We start from the raw sequence: 19,942 nt of genomic DNA, 5'->3' as shown, positions 1-19,942 counted from the left end.
TCTTTTTGTTGAGACGGAGTCTCCCTCTCTCTCCCAGGCTGGAGTGCAGTGGCGCGATCTCGGCTCACTGCAAGCTCCGCCTCCCGGGTTCCCGCCATTCTTCCGCCTCAGCCTCCCGAGTAGCTGGGACTACAGGCGCAGCCACCTCGCCCGGATAGTTTTTTGCATTTTTAGTAGAGACGGGGTTTCACCATGTTAGCCAGGATGGTCTTGATCTCCTGCCCTCGTGATCCGCCCGCCTTGGCCTCCCAAAGTGCTGGGATTACAGGCGTGAGCCACAGCGCCCGGCTTTTTTTTTTTTTTTTTTTGAGACTAAGTTTTGCTTTGTCCCCCAGGCTGGAGTTCAGTGTTCAGTGGCTCTATCTCAGCTCACTGCAACCTCCGCCTGCCAGGTTCAAGTGATTCTCCTACCTCAGGCTCCTGAGTAGCTGGGATTACAGGCGACCACCACCACGCCTGGCTAATTTTTGTGTTTGTAGTAGAGATGGGGTTTCAACATGTATGTTGGCCAGGCTGGTCTTGAACTCCTGACCTCAGCCTCCCAAAGTGCTGGGATTACAGTGTGAGCCACCACTCCGGCCTTTTCTTTTCTTTTCTTTTCTTTTTTTGGTCGGAGGTGGATAAGAACATTTAACATAAGATCTTAACAAGTTTTTCTTTTTCTTTTTCTTTTCTTTTTTTTTTGAGACAGGGTCTCCCTCTGTTGTCCAGGTTAGTGTGCAGTGGTACAATCACGGCTCACTTCAGCCTTGACTGCCTGGGGTCAAGTGATCCCACTACCTCAGCCCCTTGAGTAGCTCGGACTACAGGCGTACCACCACAGCCACCTATTTTTAATTTTTTGTAGAGATGGAGTCTCACTGTCTTGCTCAGGCTGGTTTCGAACTCCTGGCCTCAAGTCATCTTCCCATCTCGGCCTCTCGAAGTGCTGGGATTACAGACATGAGCCACTGCGCCTGGCCAGCAAATTTTAAAATGCAGGATGCTTTGTTAACTGTAGATCTCTGGGACCTCCTCATCTTTATTACTATAAAACGTTTTTGGCTCACGCCTGTAATCCCAGCACTTTGGGAGGCCGAGGCGGGCGGATCACGAGGTCAGGAGATCCAGACCATCCTAGCTAACACGGTGAAACGCCGTCTTTGCTAAAAATACAAAAAAACTTAGCCGGGCGTGGCGGCGGGCGCCTGTAGTCCCAGCTAGTCAGGAGGCGGAGGCAGGAGAATGGCGTGAACCCGGGAGGCGGAGCTTACAGTGAGCCATCGCGCCACTGCACTCCAGCCTGGGCGACAAAGCGAGACTCCGTCTCAAAAAAAAAAAAAAAAATGTTTTTGAGAGGGTACTGAAAAAACATTTGCTGAATAAATTGTGTGACAAACTATAGCATTTCCTTTGCTTAAACCTCAAAAACGTAAGTTAGATATGCAGAGCACCATAACTTTGTAATTACCTCTCACAGATCAATTATTCCCAGGTCATTCTCGAATCATTTTTTGTTATTGAGAATTAACTTGTCTTCTCCCCCACGCGGTATTCTTGGTAGCCTCTAGGATTTCGCAAAGGGGGAATTTAAAGTGTCCTGTAGGTCCTTCAGAGATTCACAGGAGGAGACCTGCACTTTAACCGGTCTCTGTAGAGCAGGACTATCATGACAACATTTTAAAAAAATATAAGCAGCAAAAATGATCAATAAGATATCACCATTTGTACTTTGAAGTGGTAACATAGACTATGGAATGGCATGTTTCCCCTGTTTGTGAAGAGGATAGTACGACGATGGGTCTTTGAGCAGAAACTGTTTTTCTTTCAAATGTCTAAGGCAGCACAATGTAATGGAAAGCCCATTGGTGTGGGAGTGAGCGTCCCAGCTTCCTGGGCAGTAAAATGAACAGGCCTGATGATCGATCTCCAGGCCCCATCCAGCTCTAAAGGTCTCCAAAACTTTTGGAGATAAAGCCACGGAACTTTCTCGTGAGCATCAAAAGTTGTATTTCATGTTTTATTGCAACTGACTTAATGTTCCAAGAGTGACTGTTAGAGATCTAGTATACGTAGATATGCAAACTTTGTTTTCGTAGTTTAGTGTTTTCCAGTAAACGAAATTTGTTTTCATATCACTAATATTTAAAAGTGTAAATAATATCTAGGACACATAAATTTAAAGAACCATCATAATTGTATTTAACTCTGATTCATTAAGGGATTAATTACCTAGTTTGTGAACGTGTAAGCCCCCTGTAGCTCTCTTCCCATTTTTGAACAAAAATAAAGAAGTTTCAAATTCAAGTTGGTGGCATATTTATAACCTTCAAAGACATTATAATCAAAGGCTAAAATGAGATTCTGGCACTGTTTGGAAGTTTCTATTTTGGGGGCTCGCCTCACCACTTAACTTGAACTGGGGATTATCAGTAGTACCGTACATAGTCCATTAATTTCAAGTCAAATCATTTCACAAATGTTAATATTTCACGTATACATGGCTGCAAAGTATGACAGAATGCTTCATAAAAGCCATTGAAAATAAACTTCAAAAATAAAATGCATCAATCAGTTAAATCCCATTAGCCTATGGGAGAAATTTCAATATGTATACTTCCAAATTTCAAATTAATAATGGGGCAATATTATTGTGCCACCTAGAGTACCAAACAGTGGGTATAAACCATCTCCTTAGTCAGATGGAACACTGGCTGGACACTGCAGATTATCTGGGGTTTAAGACGTTAACTTCTATCACGAATCTAAATTCTGACTTCCCTGTCTAAAACTTCGGGAACATCACATCTTTTATTTAAAGCGAAAAAGTAAACTTCTAACATACAAAATAACGGATTTCTTTTCAAGAGCGATAGTCCTTTTTTTTTTTTTTTTTTCACAAAATCACTGCCCTTGATTTTTCATGAACTTTAAGTTTCAGAATGATTTGGTCAAGAGTATTTCTACAGGAATAGGAAGAGAATCAAGTGGGCCTATAATCAAAGACCTAGCTGGGTCTCACCCTCATGGTTAACTACTGAGACTTCATAGCCGATGACCAGGTCCTAAAGTGGACAGAACAAGCCTTACTGGAGGTCCGTCTTTGTGGTAGGTACAGAAAACTTGGAAATGCAATTCTGTGGTTTATTTAGGGTTATTAAGAGCATGAGAATAGCCCTGCAAAGGCTGGTAAACAAGGGTTTGCAGTATGGAGTAGTAAGCAAAGCCTCTACTTCCCAGGCCCTGCACCCGGGGTGTGGAACAGACAAAAGAACGGCTCTGCCCTTGCCCTTCTCGAACTTAAAATCCAATTCGCAAAGCAGGACTTACACATATTAAATCAAATACAGCATTATGCTGAAAAGAGCCCCTGCGTGTAACAGTTGCCAATGTGTGTTATTCCAGTCAAAACGATTTGAAGGAGTTTTAAACGAAAAGCTGGAGAAACATACAAGAAGGCAGATCTAAGATGGAAGAAAAGGCGGATTCGGGTTGAAATGCCAAGTTGAGGACTGAAGAAAGCATTTGGACAAAGCAGCCTCCAGGCTGGGAAGGCGAAAAGCCAAACGAGTATAGCCACCAAAGACCCAGAAAGGCCAATAGATTGTGCAGTGAGTCGGTTTAACTGAAAGGCGGTTTCCTTTTCCTCCATTTGCTCAGTCCCAATTGGAAGCGCACTGCGCGGCCTGCGCCGCGCTCTCCGCCCGGGTTCGGCGTGGGGGCGGGGAGGTAAGTACGGTAATGGGCGGGGCCGAGCGCGGGCGCGCTCCGGCTTTCCTCCTGCGCAGCGCTCCCGTCAGCGCAGGGGGCGGGGCGCCTATATTACGTGCGCGGCGCCGCCCCTGCGAGAGGACGTTGCGTGCTCGCTCGCGCCAGGCGAGTCTCCGCGTCTCCCTCGCGAACTCGGTGAAAGGAATTGGCGCCGTTCGACACCAGGCGGATCCGCTCTGCAGCACGACCCCATCTCCAGCCGCAGCCGCAGCCGCCGCCCGGGCCGAGGAGCAGCCGCAGCAGCCGCCACCAGTGGCCGAGTGAGCGGAGCCGAGTTTGAGGCAGCGCCTAGCGGTGAATCGGGGCCCTCACCATGAGTTCCTCGCCTGTTAATGTAAAAAAGCTGAAGGTGTCGGAGCTGAAAGAGGAGCTCAAGAAGCGACGCCTTTCTGACAAGGGTCTCAAGGCCGAGCTCATGGAGCGACTCCAGGCCGCGCTGGACGACGAGGAGGCCGGGGGCCGCCCCGCCATGGAGCCCGGGAACGGCAGCCTAGACCTGGGCGGGGATTCCGCCGGGCGCTCGGGAGCAGGCCTCGAGCAGGAGGCCGCGGTCGGCGGCGATGAAGAGGAGGAGGAAGAGGAAGAGGAGGAGGAAGGAATCTCCGCCCTGGACGGCGACCAGATGGAGCTAGGAGAGGAGAACGGGGCCGCGGGGGCGGCCGACTCGGGCCCGATGGAGGAGGAGGAGGCCGCCTCGGAAGACGAGAACGGCGACGATCAGGGTTTCCAGGAAGGGGAAGATGAGCTCGGGGACGAAGAGGAAGGCGCGGGCGACGAGAACGGGCACGGGGAGCAGCAGCCTCAACCGCCGGCGACGCAGCAGCAACAGACCCAACAGCAGCGCGGGGCCGCCAAGGAGGCCGCGGGGAAGAGCAGCGGCCCCACCTCGCTGTTCGCGGTGACGGTGGCGCCGCCCGGGGCGAGGCAGGGCCAGCAGCAGGCGGGAGGTAAGAAGAAGGCGGAAGGCGGCGGAGGCGGCGGTCGCCCCGGGGCTCCGGCGGCGGGTGAGTGCTGCGTTGTACGTTGCGCGCGGCGGGAGGCCCGCGCGGGGTGGGGACCGTGCCCCAGGCCTGCCGGAGCCCCGCAGGGGGAGGGAGCCCCGGGCGGGCGGGGGCCGCGGGGAGGGTGGCGGGTGGGGGAGGGGGCGCGGGGAATCCCAGATTAGCCGAGAGGCCTCGGGCTCGGGGCGTGTGTGCGTGTGTTCGTGTGTGTGTGTGTGTGTGTGTGTGTGACGGCGGTGGCAGCGCCTCCATTATGTGGCTCGAGAGCCGGGGGGGAGCTGCAGCTGCCGCTGGAGGGGGAGGAGCCGCGGGCGGGCGGCGGGAGGGAGCCCGGTCGGCCCGCGGTGGCGCCGTCGCGCTGCGTGCGCGCGGTGCGGGCACATGTCTCGGGGGGAGGGGAGAGGCCCCAGGTCCCGGGGCGGGCGCGCTTTGGCGGCTCCTCGCCGCTGTATTGTGCAAGGAGCGCAGGGGCTCGGCGTGACGTCACTTCCTGCGGGAGGAGCCGGGCGGGGCGGGGGGCGGAAGATCAGTACAATGCGGCCGCGGGGAGCGCGGGCCCGCGGGGGAGGGGAGCGCCGCCGCGCCGGGCTCGGCCCCTCCCCCCCTGCGCCCTGGTCGCGATACACGTGGGCTTCGGGCCTGGGCCGCGCAGTTTTTCTTTGGGTTTCTCGAATCATCGAGGAGACTGGCAAAATTCGTAACGTCTTTAGACTGCGTCACTAGCGCCAATCCAATTCGTAGCTGATTGTTCTTCGAATTCACATTTGAGTCCTCGGTTAAAACCTCAGTTAAAAAGCAGGATAAAGTCGAGCTGCTTTGCCTCTCGGAACGGAAAAGCGCTTTTTTGTTGTTGTTTAGCGGCTTGGCCTCTTATGGGGGTCTTGTGTGTTTTAGGGGACGGCAAAACAGAACAGAAAGGCGGAGATAAAAAGAGGGGTGTTAAAAGACCACGAGAAGATCATGGCCGTGGATATTTTGAGTACATTGAAGAGAACAAGTATAGCAGGTATAGGATGCTCACCTAGTTTTACTTGTCATCCCTCATTCGTTCGTTGATCGGAAAGCTGTATCAGGAGACAATTCTGTCTTTCAGAGCCAAATCTCCTCAGCCACCTGTTGAAGAAGAAGATGAACACTTCGATGACACAGTGGTTTGTCTTGATACTTGTAAGTGAAGCTGTTTCTCCCCAATTATGAAATGCGGTGATGGTTTTTTTTTTTTTTTGCTTCCAAAATGTTAGAAAACTTAATGCTTAAGTGCAGCAAAAGTTGGGTTAGTTTTTTTTAAAAGCAGGAAGAGATAATGGTTTATATTCAGAACCTAGTAGTTTAATATTTAGCACGGCATCAGTTGTATCAAATGGATTATTTTACAGGCTCTAGGAGTTTCATATTTTTATGACTTGAAAGTTCTCGTTCTTAGGAAATGTAAAATTAATGCCAGTTTCTGACTGACTAACGGAAACTTGTAACACTACCTATAATTTAGCCTTACAGGCTTCTACAATAAAGTAATTCATTTTTTTGTGGAATTATATTAAGTGAGCTATTTGGGCTAGTGAAATATTTACTAATGACTTCTCCCATTAGCACACAAGTATATTCCCTATTCTAAAAGATTGTAATATTACTTTTTCAATAACTGCTCTTTTGTTCTCAATTCCAGTTCAGTAGCTGCTGCTTTAAACATAAGTTGATTTCTTCCAAAGACCTGAGGCAGCAGCAGTGGGCTATCACTGGGCCACTAGCTTTCTTCAGCAGCGAATGGTATCAATGGCAGTGCAGCACTGTAAATACTGCTACTTCACCCAGTTGGGTTGCAATTGAGTATGAGAAAGTATTGCAAACCTCTAAGTGGGCTTTGACTGTCAGACTTGCATTTTTTTTGTTGTTGTTATAAAAAAAAAGTAGTTGGTTTAGTGATCAGAATTCACAACTCTGGGTGTGATAAATAGACCAAAGAATAGAAATACCTGTTTGAAAGTATCAGCTGTGGTGTCAGCCTGCTCTGTTAGATGGAGGGCATTGAAGCTTAGCTTCTCATGTTTTCTTGTACAATTTGGTTTTATTCAGATTTGTAAGAGTGTAAATGTAAAACTCTTTCTTACTGGAATGTCCTTTACAGAAGGTTGAGATAGTCATCTGAGCCTTTTTAAAGTAAAAAACTGCAGGTGAAAAAGGAGTTAGTTGATTTGAAAGTTTTATGTGAAATTCTGGGTTGTGTAAATAAAAAGTTGCTAGGAATTGGCAAGGTAGTGAAGTGGTGACTCATGCAGGTAATGTAATTGTTAGATTTTTTAGCAAATCAGATAGGCATATGTCAGTGTAAACACAATGTTGAATTCAAACAATCTGTTGAATTAAATTCTGTTGATTACAGTAATTCTAATTTAAGAAAAATTCCAAACTGTAGATTTATTTTTCTCTGATCAGTAAAAAAAAAAAAAAATCGAATTCCAGCTTGACTTGAGCTGTTGAAGTGAGAAGTCTGAGAAGGTGCATGTTAATGAGCCAGTGACCCATGGGTAGCTAGGTTAAAGACACTTTGGATTTGGATAATCCGGGAAGCAGTTAATCCCTCATTGTTGAACAGGCAGTCCTGGGTAAAGAGGACCTAAAATGCTGCACTATTAACAGCATTAGACGGCCAGGTTTGTACTTCATAGATTTAGGCTGTCTTCTTCACAAGTTTTAGAAGAAGAATTTAGGAGCTAGAGCCCTGGTGCAGGATCAACAGCAGCTCATACTCCTGTTTCAAAATAATTTGGTCGTGGCCTCCCTTCAGTTTTAATGTGGCACTGGTAAATCTACCTGGTTCTGGCATGCTTCACTTTGATTTCCTGCTATCCTCTACTGCTTGCCTCTAAATCAAGGTAAAGAGCAGAGCAGGTATGTATTAATGTCACATTGTCTTGATTATTTTAAATACTTAAAATATACATGTTAAACCTTGGTATTAGTTTCAGAGGCAGTTTACTTTTCAGTACATAATTTAAAAGGAGTGACTTGGTGGGAGTGGGGCTTTAAACTGAAAATTGGAACAACAGCATGATGTGGAGAAAAGTTGTGCAGCGTTAAGAAGTACATGCAAAAATTAAATAACCAAGTTTTCTCTACATAGCAGATATGTTTACATAGGATGTCAAAAGTAACACAGTATTTGATATAATTACAGATAATTGTGATCTACATTTTAAAATATCAAGAGATCGTCTCAGTGCTTCTTCCCTTACAATGGAAAGTTTCGCTTTTCTTTGGGCTGGAGGAAGAGCATCTTATGGTGTGTCAAAAGGCAAAGTGTGTTTTGAGATGAAGGTAAATGCAATTTTATGATGTTTTTGTTTGTTTTTGGAGACAGTGTCTCACTCTGTCCCCTAGGCTGGGTTGCTGTGGTGTGACCTAGGCTCAACTGCAACCTCCCCGTCCTGGGTTCAAGTGATTCTCCTTGCCTCAGCCTCACAAGTAGCTGGGACTACAGGCACGTGCCACCACACCTGGCTAATTTTTGTATTTTTAATAGAGAACGGGACTCCTGACCTCAGGTGATCCACCCACCGGCCTCCCAAAGTGCTGGGATTACAGGCTTGAGCCACCACGCCCAGCCTTTTTTTTTTTTTTTTCTTTTTGAAATAGTGACAGGGTCTCACCATGTTGCCCAGGCTGGTCTTGAACTCCTAAACTCAAGTGATCTGCCTGCCTGGGCCTCCCAGAATACTGAAATTACAGGTGCTTCATACTGCTAAGTTATCAGAGGTACTTATTTTTGAAGCTTCCTGTAAATGAAAAGAGGAACTTGGAACCTTCATTTTGTTGTGACAGTTAAGTTTGTTATGTTAGAACTTGACATGCAGAGCTAGGCAACTTTTTATTTAGGGTACTTCATTTTTATCAAGCATTTGAAAGGGCCACCAAATAGTGAAAAATAAAATTTGGTTAGATTACAGGTTTTGTTGGCGAGAAAAACATTAAATATATCCTTTAATTGGCTTTAAGTTGAAGACTGACAACATGAACTGTAAAAATATTAACTTTTCTTTTAAATATGGGTCAAATAAGTATTTAACATTTCAAGTTATAAGCACATCAGTTTAAAGTTCTTACAAATATTAGGGATGGGCTAGAGTGTGCCATCTCTTTGTATTTGTAGCTAGAGGAAGATTAGCTCATGACCCTATGAAATAAGCCAGAGTTAAGGGGTTACCTCCTTGGTTTATGATTTTAATTATTTAATGATTCGACTTTCAGGTTACAGAGAAGATCCCAGTAAGGCATTTATATACAAAAGATATTGACATACATGAAGTTCGTATTGGCTGGTCACTAACTACAAGTGGAATGTTACTTGGTAAAGATTCTTTTTGACTGATGTGGGCTCATGAATGTTTAGGAGGGTCTGATATCCTTATTTTTTAACCAGACTAGAAGGCATTCTAAGCCTTTTGTCTGTTTTTATCTATTCTGTTAATACTTCAGACAAGTAATATTAGCACATAGTAGGCACAGGCTACATTTTAGTTTTTGTTCCTTTATTAGAAGTTTATGGTTGAAATAAAATCTTACCCATGATATGCAAATTGTCAACTAATTTGGTCTCTGCACATATATATATATTCCTCCTAACTTTCATCAATTCTAGTACAGAGGTAGAAAAGTAATAGTGTCAGTGACAGGTGATTAGGTTATATGGTCGTTTCTCTTGTAGCCTACATTTTAAGTAGTGAAATAGATGAGTCTTTGGACTATTTTAAAAATCTGCTTCACGAAGGTTAATTACTTTCTTAGGTGAAGAAGAATTTTCTTACGGGTATTCTCTAAAAGGAATAAAAACATGCAACTGTGAGACTGAAGATTATGGAGAAAAGTTTGATGAAAATGATGTGATTACATGTTTTGCTGTAAGTTAAAGCTAACTTTCTATGTATAAATGGCAAATTAGTAGCTATATCTAGGAACTTTTAAGAAGCTTTATTAAGGTCAATCTTCAATAGGAGCAACATAAATACACCAGTCCCTGGGTTAGTATAAATACTCATTCAGCAGTTGAATTGGGAAAATACAGGACATTTTTGAGGAACTCACTAATTTTCATTTTGACTGAAAACAATGAAGATGAAATTGACCTAGAAAATTTAGTCTAACTTCTAGGTCACTGTTGTTTCTGGTTCTGGAGATACGTGCTTCATTGTTTGTAACCATCAGATTTCTTAACTGTGTAGCCCTTAGAGGCCACTTAATAGTTGTTTAACCTGTAGCTCCCACAGGATAAGCTTTGCTCCTAATTTTAATTACTAGTTTTTTAGAAAGTTTATAGGAAGCAGATAACTTGAATTTTTTGCTGTTTAACAGAACTTTGAAAGTGATGAAGTAGAACTCTCCTATGCTAAGAATGGACAAGATCTTGGCATTGCTTTCAAAATCAGTAAGGAAGTTCTTGCTGGACGGCCACTCTTCCCGCATGTTCTCTGCCACAACTGTGCAGTTGAATTTAATTTTGGTCAGAAGGAAAAGCCATATTTTCCAATACCTGAAGAGTATACTTTTATCCAGAATGTCCCCTTAGAGGATCGAGTTAGAGGACCAAAGGGGCCTGAAGAGAAGAAAGATTGTGAAGTAAGTGACTCTTTTTTTTTTTTTTAACTGGCATTTGAATGTTGTTTGCCTGGCACAAAATGACATTTAGAAGAGGTAGATGATTAGTCTGTTTACTTTGTGCTGTACATATTTCTCTTAAGTAACTATTGTTTTCCCCTTATGTTGACTGTTACTCTTTCCATAAACACAAATTTTTGTCCCTTAGTATAAGGGCTATGAAGACTTAGATATTTAAATTGGCCTTAAAAGAACAATATTTAAAGAATTATTAGGTGGTGTCTAATGACATTTCATTATTTTCACTAGGTTGTGATGATGATTGGCTTGCCAGGAGCTGGAAAAACTACCTGGGTTACTAAGCATGCAGCGGAAAATCCAGGGAAATACAACATTCTTGGCACAAATACTATTATGGATAAAATGATGGTAAGTAAAATGTTTAGGGCCTGATCTCAGTGTTTAAAATAGACGAGGAGAGGCTGGGCATGGTGGTTCACGCCTGTAATCTCAGCATTTTGGGAGGCTGAGGTGGATGGATCACCTGAGGTCAGGAGTTTGAGACCCACCTGGCCAACATGGCAAAGGCCCATTTCTACTGAAAATACAAAAATTAGCCAAGCGTGGTAGTGGGCACCTGTAATCCCAGCTGCTCGGGAGACTGAGGCAGGGAGAATTACTTGAACCTTGGAGGCAGAGGTTGCAGTGAGTGGAGATCGTGCCATCGTACTCCAATCTGGGCGACAGAGCAAGACTCTGTCTCAGAAAAAAAAAAAAAGAAAAATGATAGACTAGGAGGTATTCTAGGTAAACCTTTTGCCTTTGTCTCTATCCCTTTTGTTAATGTCTTAAGAAGGTGGGAGGAAAGGCAAGATTAAGTTGGTTCTTTAAGCTCTGTGAGGGTAAACTGCCTTCGGGTGGCTAGGCTGCTGTGTTTTTGAGCACAGGAGCTGCTAGTGTTTCTAGAAGCTAAAAAGAATTAAGTGTAGGGTGTAGGGTCTTGTTACATAGTTTAAGTGACCCTGTTTTTGTAACAATAATGGACAAAGGTAATGTAAAATGTTGCCTGCTTTACATATAGATGAGAGTTGAATTTTAAAAAGCATAACTTATTAAAATTCACAAGTTCAAGGGGAAATTTTAACTTTTGAATATAGGTGGCAGGTTTTAAGAAGCAAATGGCAGATACTGGAAAGCTGAACACACTGTTGCAGAGAGCCCCACAGTGTCTTGGGAAATTTATTGAGATTGCTGCCCGAAAGAAGCGAAATTTTATTCTGGATCAGGTATGCTGTAGCTTTGAAGATGAAAAATATTAACTGATAATTTAGATAGATTGGTGTAGAATTAACATTTAGGGTTGTAAACATAAATTTCTTTTTTTAAAGACAAATGTGTCTGCTGCTGCCCAGAGGAGAAAAATGTGCCTGTTCGCAGGCTTCCAGCGAAAAGCTGTTGTAGTGTGCCCAAAAGATGAAGACTATAAGCAAAGAACACAGAAGAAAGCAGAAGTAGAGGGGAAAGACCTACCAGAACATGCGGTCCTTAAAATGAAAGGCATGGAATTTTAATTTAATTCTGTTAAGTGTGTTAAATAGTTTTTTTTTTTTTTTTTTAATTTTTTTTCATGCATATTCTGCTTGTGTAACTTTGTTATGTCTATTAGGACTTACTCCTCTGAAAAGTTAACATTTTTTCCAGCAATACTGATTCAGGAATTACAATTGCACTTGTTAAATATGCATATATGTTTGGTCTATTTCTGTTTATTTTTAGGAAAATACATTACTAAACCTTAATAATTTGTTAGCTTTAGGATTGTGGGGATTTGTGGTGGGTTTCTAAGTTAATAATACGACTTTGTTTCCTGCAGGAAACTTTACCCTCCCAGAGGTAGCTGAGTGCTTTGATGAAATAACCTATGTTGAACTTCAGAAGGAAGAAGCCCAAAAACTTTTGGAGCAATATAAGGAAGAAAGCAAAAAGGCTCTTCCACCAGAAAAGAAACAGAACACTGGCTCAAAGAAAAGCAATAAAAATAAGAGTGGCAAGAACCAGTTTAACAGAGGTGGTGGCCATAGAGGACGTGGAGGATTCAATATGCGTGGTGGAAATTTCAGAGGAGGAGGCAAGTTAATGTTGAGTGTTCTGTATTTAGTTCAGGATCGAAACAAATGATAATTTTATAGTTTGGATATAGCTGGTTTCTTCCTCATTAATGGTATGCTGTCACAGTAACTAGTATTCATGTAATTTGACAGTAAATACACCTAGGTTATGTTGTTAATGGTTAGAATTAAACATTACTTTTGTCTTTAAACAATTATTTTTGGAGAAAAAGGAACAATCTAGAGGAATCCTGAGTCTTCTGTATAAGTAGGGTACAATGCAATGAAACTAAAACATCTCTTGTTTTTTAGCCCCTGGGAATCGTGGCGGATATAATAGGAGGGGCAACATGCCACAGAGAGGTGGTGGTGGCGGTGGAAGTGGTGGAATCGGCTATCCATACCCTCGTGCCCCTGTTTTTCCTGGCCGTGGTAGTTATTCAAACAGAGGGAACTACAACAGAGGTGGAATGCCCAACAGAGGGAACTACAACCAGGTAATGATTAAAGATCCCTGGAAGCATGATGATATCTGTATAGCTTAATCTGGAAAGTTGTGAGCTTTATGTTGGGGTGTCTTAGTAGTCCATAAGGAACATGATAGGCATTGACATAAGGAAAATTGAACTAGTAATGGTGAAATGAGTCTACTTACTTTTGAGTTTTTTCAGGTGTACTAATTAACAAGTCAGATGCGTTTCTCATAATGAATAAAAAATTAAAACTAAGAAACCAGCAGAGGGTATCCAGAATTTGTATATTGCCTCCTAAGATTAGGGGCTAGCAACCTGTCCATTTCTGCTCCTCTCTCCCACCCCCGCAAACCTAACAAGCGATTGGGCCCAGAGGTCTTAGATCTATTTCCTTTTTGTAGAACTTCAGAGGACGAGGAAACAATCGTGGCTACAAAAATCAATCTCAGGGCTACAACCAGTGGCAGCAGGGTGTAAGTAATTTCTTACGTGGTTTATGTACATTAATTGTATTTTGAGTTCCTAAGATTTATCAGTCTTGAAAAAGATCCTGTCCAGGGATTGAAGTGTTTATAAGTGTTAATAGGGTAAAGTGTGAATCGTGTTGCAGTAGTAGCCATAATCTACCTTTTGAAGGCAAAATAGGTTGAAAATTGCTATAAGTTAAATTTTTTTAATGAAGTAATATTATTTAATATATACAGTTCTTTTTACTGTTAGCTTTAATTGTGTAAACTAACAAATTCATGATGTGTTTCATTTTGTAATGTGTATTGATAATTATGGGATATTAAAACTAAATCTGGTAGAAATCAGAGGTATGACAAGTATAAATTTGTTTCCAGCAAATTACTCTGAATTAGATTCATTGTCATTTCCTAAAAACAGTTTGAGTGGCTTATTGATGTTTTTTCTTTAAAAACAAAATTTTCTCTTACAGCAATTCTGGGGTCAGAAGCCATGGAGTCAGCATTATCACCAAGGATATTATTGAATACCCAAATAAAACGAACTGATACATATTTCTCCAAAACCTTCACAAGAAGTCGACTGTTTTCTTTAGTAGGCTAACTTTTTAAACATTCCACAAGAGGAAGTGCCTGCGGGTTCCTTTTTTAGAAGCTTTGTGGGTTGATTTTTTTTCTTTTCTTTTTTGTACATTTTTAATTGCAGTTTAAAAGTGAATCGTAAGAGAACCTCAGCATTGTGCACGATAAGAGAATGTGTCAGTATTTCAGGGTTCTACATTTTATCTGTAAAATGTGACTTTTTTTTTTTTTATCACAACAGAAGTAAAATGTTGCTTTGTACCTGGTGTCTTTTATTAAGAATTTACTCCCCCCATTTCTCACAGAGAATAACAGTCGGGAGTCATTGTCACAATATAATAGAAATGTTAGCAACCAGATTCATGTAAGGACTAAGTGGTCCTCATGAATTGCATTAAGACTCTGTACTGCTCATATTACACTCCATCCTCTCTGTAGTTTGCTGGGTAGTGGAGGGGGTAAGCTAAATTGTAGTTTCTGACAATAACTGGGAAGGATTTTTCTTAAATAACATTGGAATTGGTATAATTGGGATTGAAAACCAAAACTTGGAACTAAGATAGAGAAGATGGAGTGTATGTAGAAGGGCTGTTAAAAATGTAAACCTTGGTTGCATTATTTGTGGAGGCTCAAACTTGTGAAGGTTAAATACCATAATTTTTCCATTTGTTCTGCATTTTGATTCTGAAAAGAAAGCTGGCTTTGCCCATTTCTTATTAAAAAAACTTGTTGTAAATCCAGTTGTCTAATGGGATCTATATGAAGTTAGCCATGTCTGTATGCCCTTCTCCCACAAAATACTGTATAACTAGTGTGCTTGTAGTAGTTAACTCCACCATCTTTGTAAGCTAATGAAATTGTGAGTCACCCATTTATATCTTAATTTTTAATCATGTCAGTTCTTGAATGGGTATCTCCTTAGCCTGCTGATTTCTTTTTCTTTCTAAAGAAAGTGGGTGGAGAAATTAATTTAGACGTTTGTTTGCAATAAAAAGAATTCATTTTACTCTTGTTTTGGGATTCTCGCCATCAAGGTTCAAAATCCCTTTATATAACTCCCAAGAGGAGAAATTTTAAGTGTGTGCTTTCTGGACAGCTTATTTACTCTGCATAGAACATTTAGGTTTTAAAAACTTAAATGTATACTGACAATTGATATATAATTATGAAGTAAAGTTGAATTCTTCCCTTCCCCTCCCCACCAGACAACTTTTAACATATTTAATGAGGGGAAAAGGTACTGGCTGGGAGAAGTTAACACTGAGTTTATCATCTTTACAGAATGCTAATGCTGTCCTCAACTGATTATTTTATATACATATATATGATACATGAAACTCTGGGAACAGATGCTTTTAGAAGCCATCATGCAAGCCAGTCATTGATGTCACTACTACACAACACTGCTAACTTGACTGTAGCTCTGTAATAACATTAGATCCCCTAATTGTAATTATATTGGGTTTGCACAGAACACTTTTAATCTTCCCCTCACCCATGTGAAGTGAGGAATCAGGAGTCAAACTGTAGAACTAAAATTTGACTTCAGTCTAGTGTTTCCTTGGTGTTTTTAGGTTGCTTTTGGTAAGTTTAGGTTTGCTATATTTCTGATTGCTTAGAATTGTTTTAGCCCTTTAAAATCAGATCTTAAATATGAATTCATACTTCTAAGGAATTTTCTTGCTGTAAGCTGGAGTTTTAAGTGATGGTGTAGGTTCAGTTGAGACATTTTTGGAACAAAGGCTAATCCTTAGTTAACATAAGATATTTAACAGTTGAAGATAGTGTCATGAATTTTTACCTTTTCTAGCAAGTAATGCTAAGAACCACTGGCCTGAGCTACTCTTCAGTATACCTTATTACGATTGCATAGGCTTACCTAGAGGAACAGTTTCAGGTTTTGATTCTAATCAGCGTTGTGTCCTAAAGTTGTCCTTTGTGCCTTTAAAAAGTCTTGGATATACCCTGTAGTTTAAAATTGCTTATTAAGGAATTCATTTTATAATTGCAATGGGAAAGTAATGGTCAAGTAACACTAGGTAGACTATCATTCCTGTTTAGCCCAGAGAATTTGGGGAGAGTGTAGTTAAAAATGGTACCCAGAAAAATGTTAAAATTTTTAGTCAAGACTGGAATTAATAGAATTGTCTACACTTGTATGGAAGAAGTGTTTAAGGGATTCAGAGAAGGGAGTGTACCAAATAGCAAGCAACAGGGAGAAAATTAGGTAAGTTAAGAAATAAGATATGAATGAGAAACCCGATTTATTGCTCATCCTTCCCATGCCTCCCTAATGGCAAGCAAAAATCTGAACAACTGAAAAGGATGTAGTTCTGGACAAATCCTAACTACCCAAAAGAAACTCACTGTGAGATTGCTGTTGATTTGAGGGGTGCTTTCACTAAGAGGTTATATTTGAAAATAGAATAACATGCTGAGTGAAAACTGGCTTTGGATTGGTCAGCTGCAGTAATACAAAAACAGCAGAGAATTTGAGAAAAGAAAACTAAAACTTAGACTGCTGTGAGATAGAAATGATGTAAATAAAATTATATGGAAAGTTTTCCCTCATATACTCACACATCCTTTGAAGGGCTCTGGCTTTGACCAGTTTATGGCCTTGAGCAAGATGAAATCATGAAATTGAGTCAAATCAATTTGACACTGAAATGACAAGAGGAAACTCTTAAATTTATAAAAACAAGCCCTCATTTGCCTAGGACAGATCCTGTCTATAAAAATAAAGATTGAACCTAGATGTTCTGAGCACTAGCAACAAGGTATTAAAGTTTAAAGGAATTTTCTTTGAAAAAGTTATGAAATTATTCTAGGAAACAACCATAATAGTATTTTAAGGGACTTTCATCTGGGGATTTTATATTCTTGAATAGAGTGTATTCTGTATTTAAAATGTCTCATTTGTGGGAATTGAATGACATGTTTTTTGATAAATTTATTCACAATATAAATTAACTTTTTATTCTAGGACCATGTAAATAATGGGTTCCATTGCACAAATAAAAATATTTTAATAGCTTCTTAGGCAGTGGTGTAGACATCTTGGATATAAATAATTGTAGACCTTGTATATTTGGTTTTTAAAAAACTAGCATAAACAGTGAGAGAGGCATAAACATATCTTTTAGAGCCCAAGTGGTAGTGTCTAGCATTGGATATAATAAATGGATGTTTTACAAAGTGTTTCCATAATTCTCTTCCTATACATAAATATAAAATGTCTTGTTTTCAAAAGTGGATGGAACTTGGCTGGGTGTGGTGGCTCACGCCTGCAGTCCTAGCACTTTGGGAGGCCAAGGCGGGAGGATCACTTGAACTCAGGAGTTTGAGACTATCTTGGGCAACATAGTGAGACCTGGTCTCTTAAAAAAAAAAAAAAAAAAAATGGATGGAACTTGTAGCAGACTTCTCATCCTGCTTGAGAATACTCATTTGAGATGTTCCCTTGGAAAGATGAACAGAATGCTGCATCTGAAGCCATTTCTTCCCACCTAACATTCTTAAAATGATTGGAGTCTAAACTTTGTCATTCATTCATAATTCTGGAGCTCTGAGGTTGAGGGGTTCAGTTTGGTGAATAATTGGGTTTAAGTTTTAACATTTTAGTAATAGTTAATAAAAGCCAACATACATACGTTAAATGCCTGACAATACGTTGCAATTCCTATGCATTGGGACTCACACCCAGCATAAACCGTGCTTTGAGCAAGAATTGGTCAACTACCTGAGATCTCTAAAACAGTCATTTGAATTACTAATTATATAAACCACAAGTCTCTTCGAATTGTTAATTGCCTAAATTTACCCTAAAATTTAGTTAACGCTGCAGTGCCTTTATTATTTAAAGCTTTTTTTTTTGGTGGGGGAGGGCCACAGCTACTCCGTAACTTTAAATTTTAAAGCATGAAGGTGGTCTAGCTAGTATTAGCGCTTGAGTTGGTAGTTACATAGGCTGCTCTTGAATCATCCTGTTTTCTTTGCCTAGGATTAGCACTATAGGTACATATTTGTAAAATAAGCATTAAAAGTACTTTGTCCAGCTAACTCATGTTGGAGTGACCTTTGTCTTATTAACCTTTGTTATGAAACTTAATTAGAATAAGCCCTTGAGAATTTGGAAGTGAGCTATACTACTAATGTATGTATCCCTTTGGAGTAGGTGAAAAACCAGGGGTCACCTAGAGTCTGTGTTTTTGAAATTGAACAGAAACAATTCATCTTAATACTTAGTTTTCATTATGTTTAGCTTAATATGTGTGCTAGTTTATTTGGCGTCACACTTATGTCAATCTCAAGTCATGCAGAAATAGCACAGTCTCAGGGAGGAGGTTAGGTTGGAAATTGATACGCTTACATTATTGAGTAGGACTATGCTTTCACATCCTAACCAATTGACTAAAAATATAAATGATTGAAATAATTTTCGTTAGTTGCCCCAGGAATCTTTAATAATAGTTTTAAGGGATAGTAGATTGGAAATAGGCAGATGGGTTATATTCATAATGTTAACCTAGAATTACTCAGAAAATATAACACCTATGTAGTAGAATGTGTTGATTGTAAGCCTAGTGTTAGGCAAACATGTTGAAGATGGGCCAGGACATCAGTAATCACTACTTGGTTAGGCAGGTTATTAGGACAGGGATCGTAACCATGTTGTCAGTTTGTAGTTACCTAATTATTGATAAGGAATACTTTCTTTTTCATGCCAGGATTCAGCATATACTTGTGTCTTGAACAGGTGCTTTGCTTTTAAAGCTGAATCCTGGGCATAAAAAGCTATATACTGTAGTTGGAAGTGTGAAGTAAATGTCAGTGTAGGTTAGTCTCTAGAGAAATGTCTTCTATAGAGATTCAGGGTTTTTTTGCACCATTATGGTCACCATACTGTGCCAATGACATAGTTACTCATGAGCATGTCCAGTCTGTCTATATTATTGAAAAATAATGCAGATATTACAGGCTGGAGAGTTAGCATCTGACAGAAGTGCTGCACCATTGTGGCGTGTTCTTCCTACTAGTTAACAATTCCATTCTGAACCTTACAGGAAGTCAAATGAGTTATGTCTAGTAAAATATATGTTGCAAACACTTAAAGCGTTGCCACAAATTGGTGTCAGCCGAGACATTTAAAAAAATTTTAAAACACCAAGAATAGATGTGGCTGGTATGGACACCAGTTTATAAGTGTGACATTAATGCTGCAAAAGTTAAAGCATATATGGAGGTGAGATAACATTAATACCTAAAGAGTTATTGGCCTATTTAAATGTCAACTAACAAAAGGAATTTTTTGAGGCAACTTGTATCCTGTATCTCAGTTGTATGTAGTTAAAGATTGGGAAAATCATGGTCAAGTACAAGAATAAAAGATTCCAACGTAACTTTTTTTTTTTCTTGAAAAGTAAAGCAAACAAATGTGCTGATTTACATTTCATCTCCTTTTCCTTAGTCTGTCCATGTGAATGTGCTGTGTGGAAGAGTTAAAGGGTCCAACTAAATGTTCCAGTGATTCCAATAGGTATTCCAAATTAATTGCTGCTTGTACATTTCATAGTTACGTTAGGCTTCCAGAATCACTTTAAATAGGGCTCTATTTTTAAAAGATGGGGGAAGAGAGTAATTGGTAACCAGATGGACAGAGTCTCTACAACAGAAAAAAAAGGGTGTTTTCTCTTGCATATCTGAGGTGAAGTGTGTATTCTGTGTGTGCTTAGCAATTGGCAGTCCTCTTGCTTAGGTTTACAGGTGTATGTGCAAATAGACCTGAGTCCTTTCAAAGTTAGATCATTTTTCTGATGTCATCTATTAAACTTTTGGCAATACATTTGTTTTGATCTCCACCCTACTTGGTAGAGTGTAAGTACTTCCTTACAACGTTCTAATGTCAAACAGTGCATAGGAGACCTTTCTGTCCTTGGTTGCCCAAAATCTTTTTCATTTCTATTAAATTC

The 19,942-nt window shown here is 40.8% G+C and overlaps 1 protein-coding gene across 2 annotated transcripts; it reads left to right on the top strand.

The window, feature by feature from the left end:
* The first annotated feature begins 2,800 nt into the window (after window positions 1-2,800).
* On the top strand, window positions 2,801-14,976 carry HNRNPU (heterogeneous nuclear ribonucleoprotein U). 2 transcript variants are annotated; one of them, XM_025397287.1, is made up of 14 exons: window positions 2,801-4,697; window positions 5,646-5,757; window positions 5,845-5,918; window positions 7,927-8,066; window positions 8,997-9,096; window positions 9,534-9,646; window positions 10,098-10,361; window positions 10,650-10,769; window positions 11,498-11,626; window positions 11,729-11,897; window positions 12,214-12,468; window positions 12,761-12,945; window positions 13,323-13,394; window positions 13,862-14,976. In XM_025397287.1, the coding sequence occupies exons 1-14, from the start codon at window positions 4,064-4,066 to the stop codon at window positions 13,913-13,915; spliced, it is 2,421 nt and encodes an 806-aa protein (XP_025253072.1). In that variant the 5' UTR covers window positions 2,801-4,063; the 3' UTR covers window positions 13,916-14,976. The 2 variants fall into 2 exon arrangements, with proteins under 2 accessions (XP_025253072.1, XP_025253065.1); XM_025397280.1 differs by having other exon boundaries at window positions 2,801-4,754.
* Window positions 14,977-19,942: the final 4,966 nt, after the last annotated feature.

Source organism: Theropithecus gelada, chromosome 1 (assembly GCF_003255815.1).
Source record: "Theropithecus gelada isolate Dixy chromosome 1, Tgel_1.0, whole genome shotgun sequence".
Taxonomy (NCBI): domain Eukaryota; kingdom Metazoa; phylum Chordata; class Mammalia; order Primates; family Cercopithecidae; genus Theropithecus; species Theropithecus gelada.
The sequence above is the reverse complement of the archived record's forward strand: the minus strand, read 5'-3'. Positions and strand labels throughout refer to the sequence as shown.

What these genes read in the sequence shown, in the direction of transcription:
- HNRNPU (XM_025397280.1), top strand. Translation starts at nt 4,064, where the DNA reads ATGAGTTCCTCGCCTGTTAATGTAAAAAAGCTGAAGGTGTCGGAGCTG. An exon ending in AAGTGTGTTTTGAGATGAAG is followed by an intron (nt 8,067 to 8,996) that starts GTAAATGCAATT and finishes TTCGACTTTCAG; the next exon opens with GTTACAGAGAAGATCCCAGT. An exon ending in AAGAGAAGAAAGATTGTGAA is followed by an intron (nt 10,362 to 10,649) that starts GTAAGTGACTCT and finishes TATTTTCACTAG; the next exon opens with GTTGTGATGATGATTGGCTT.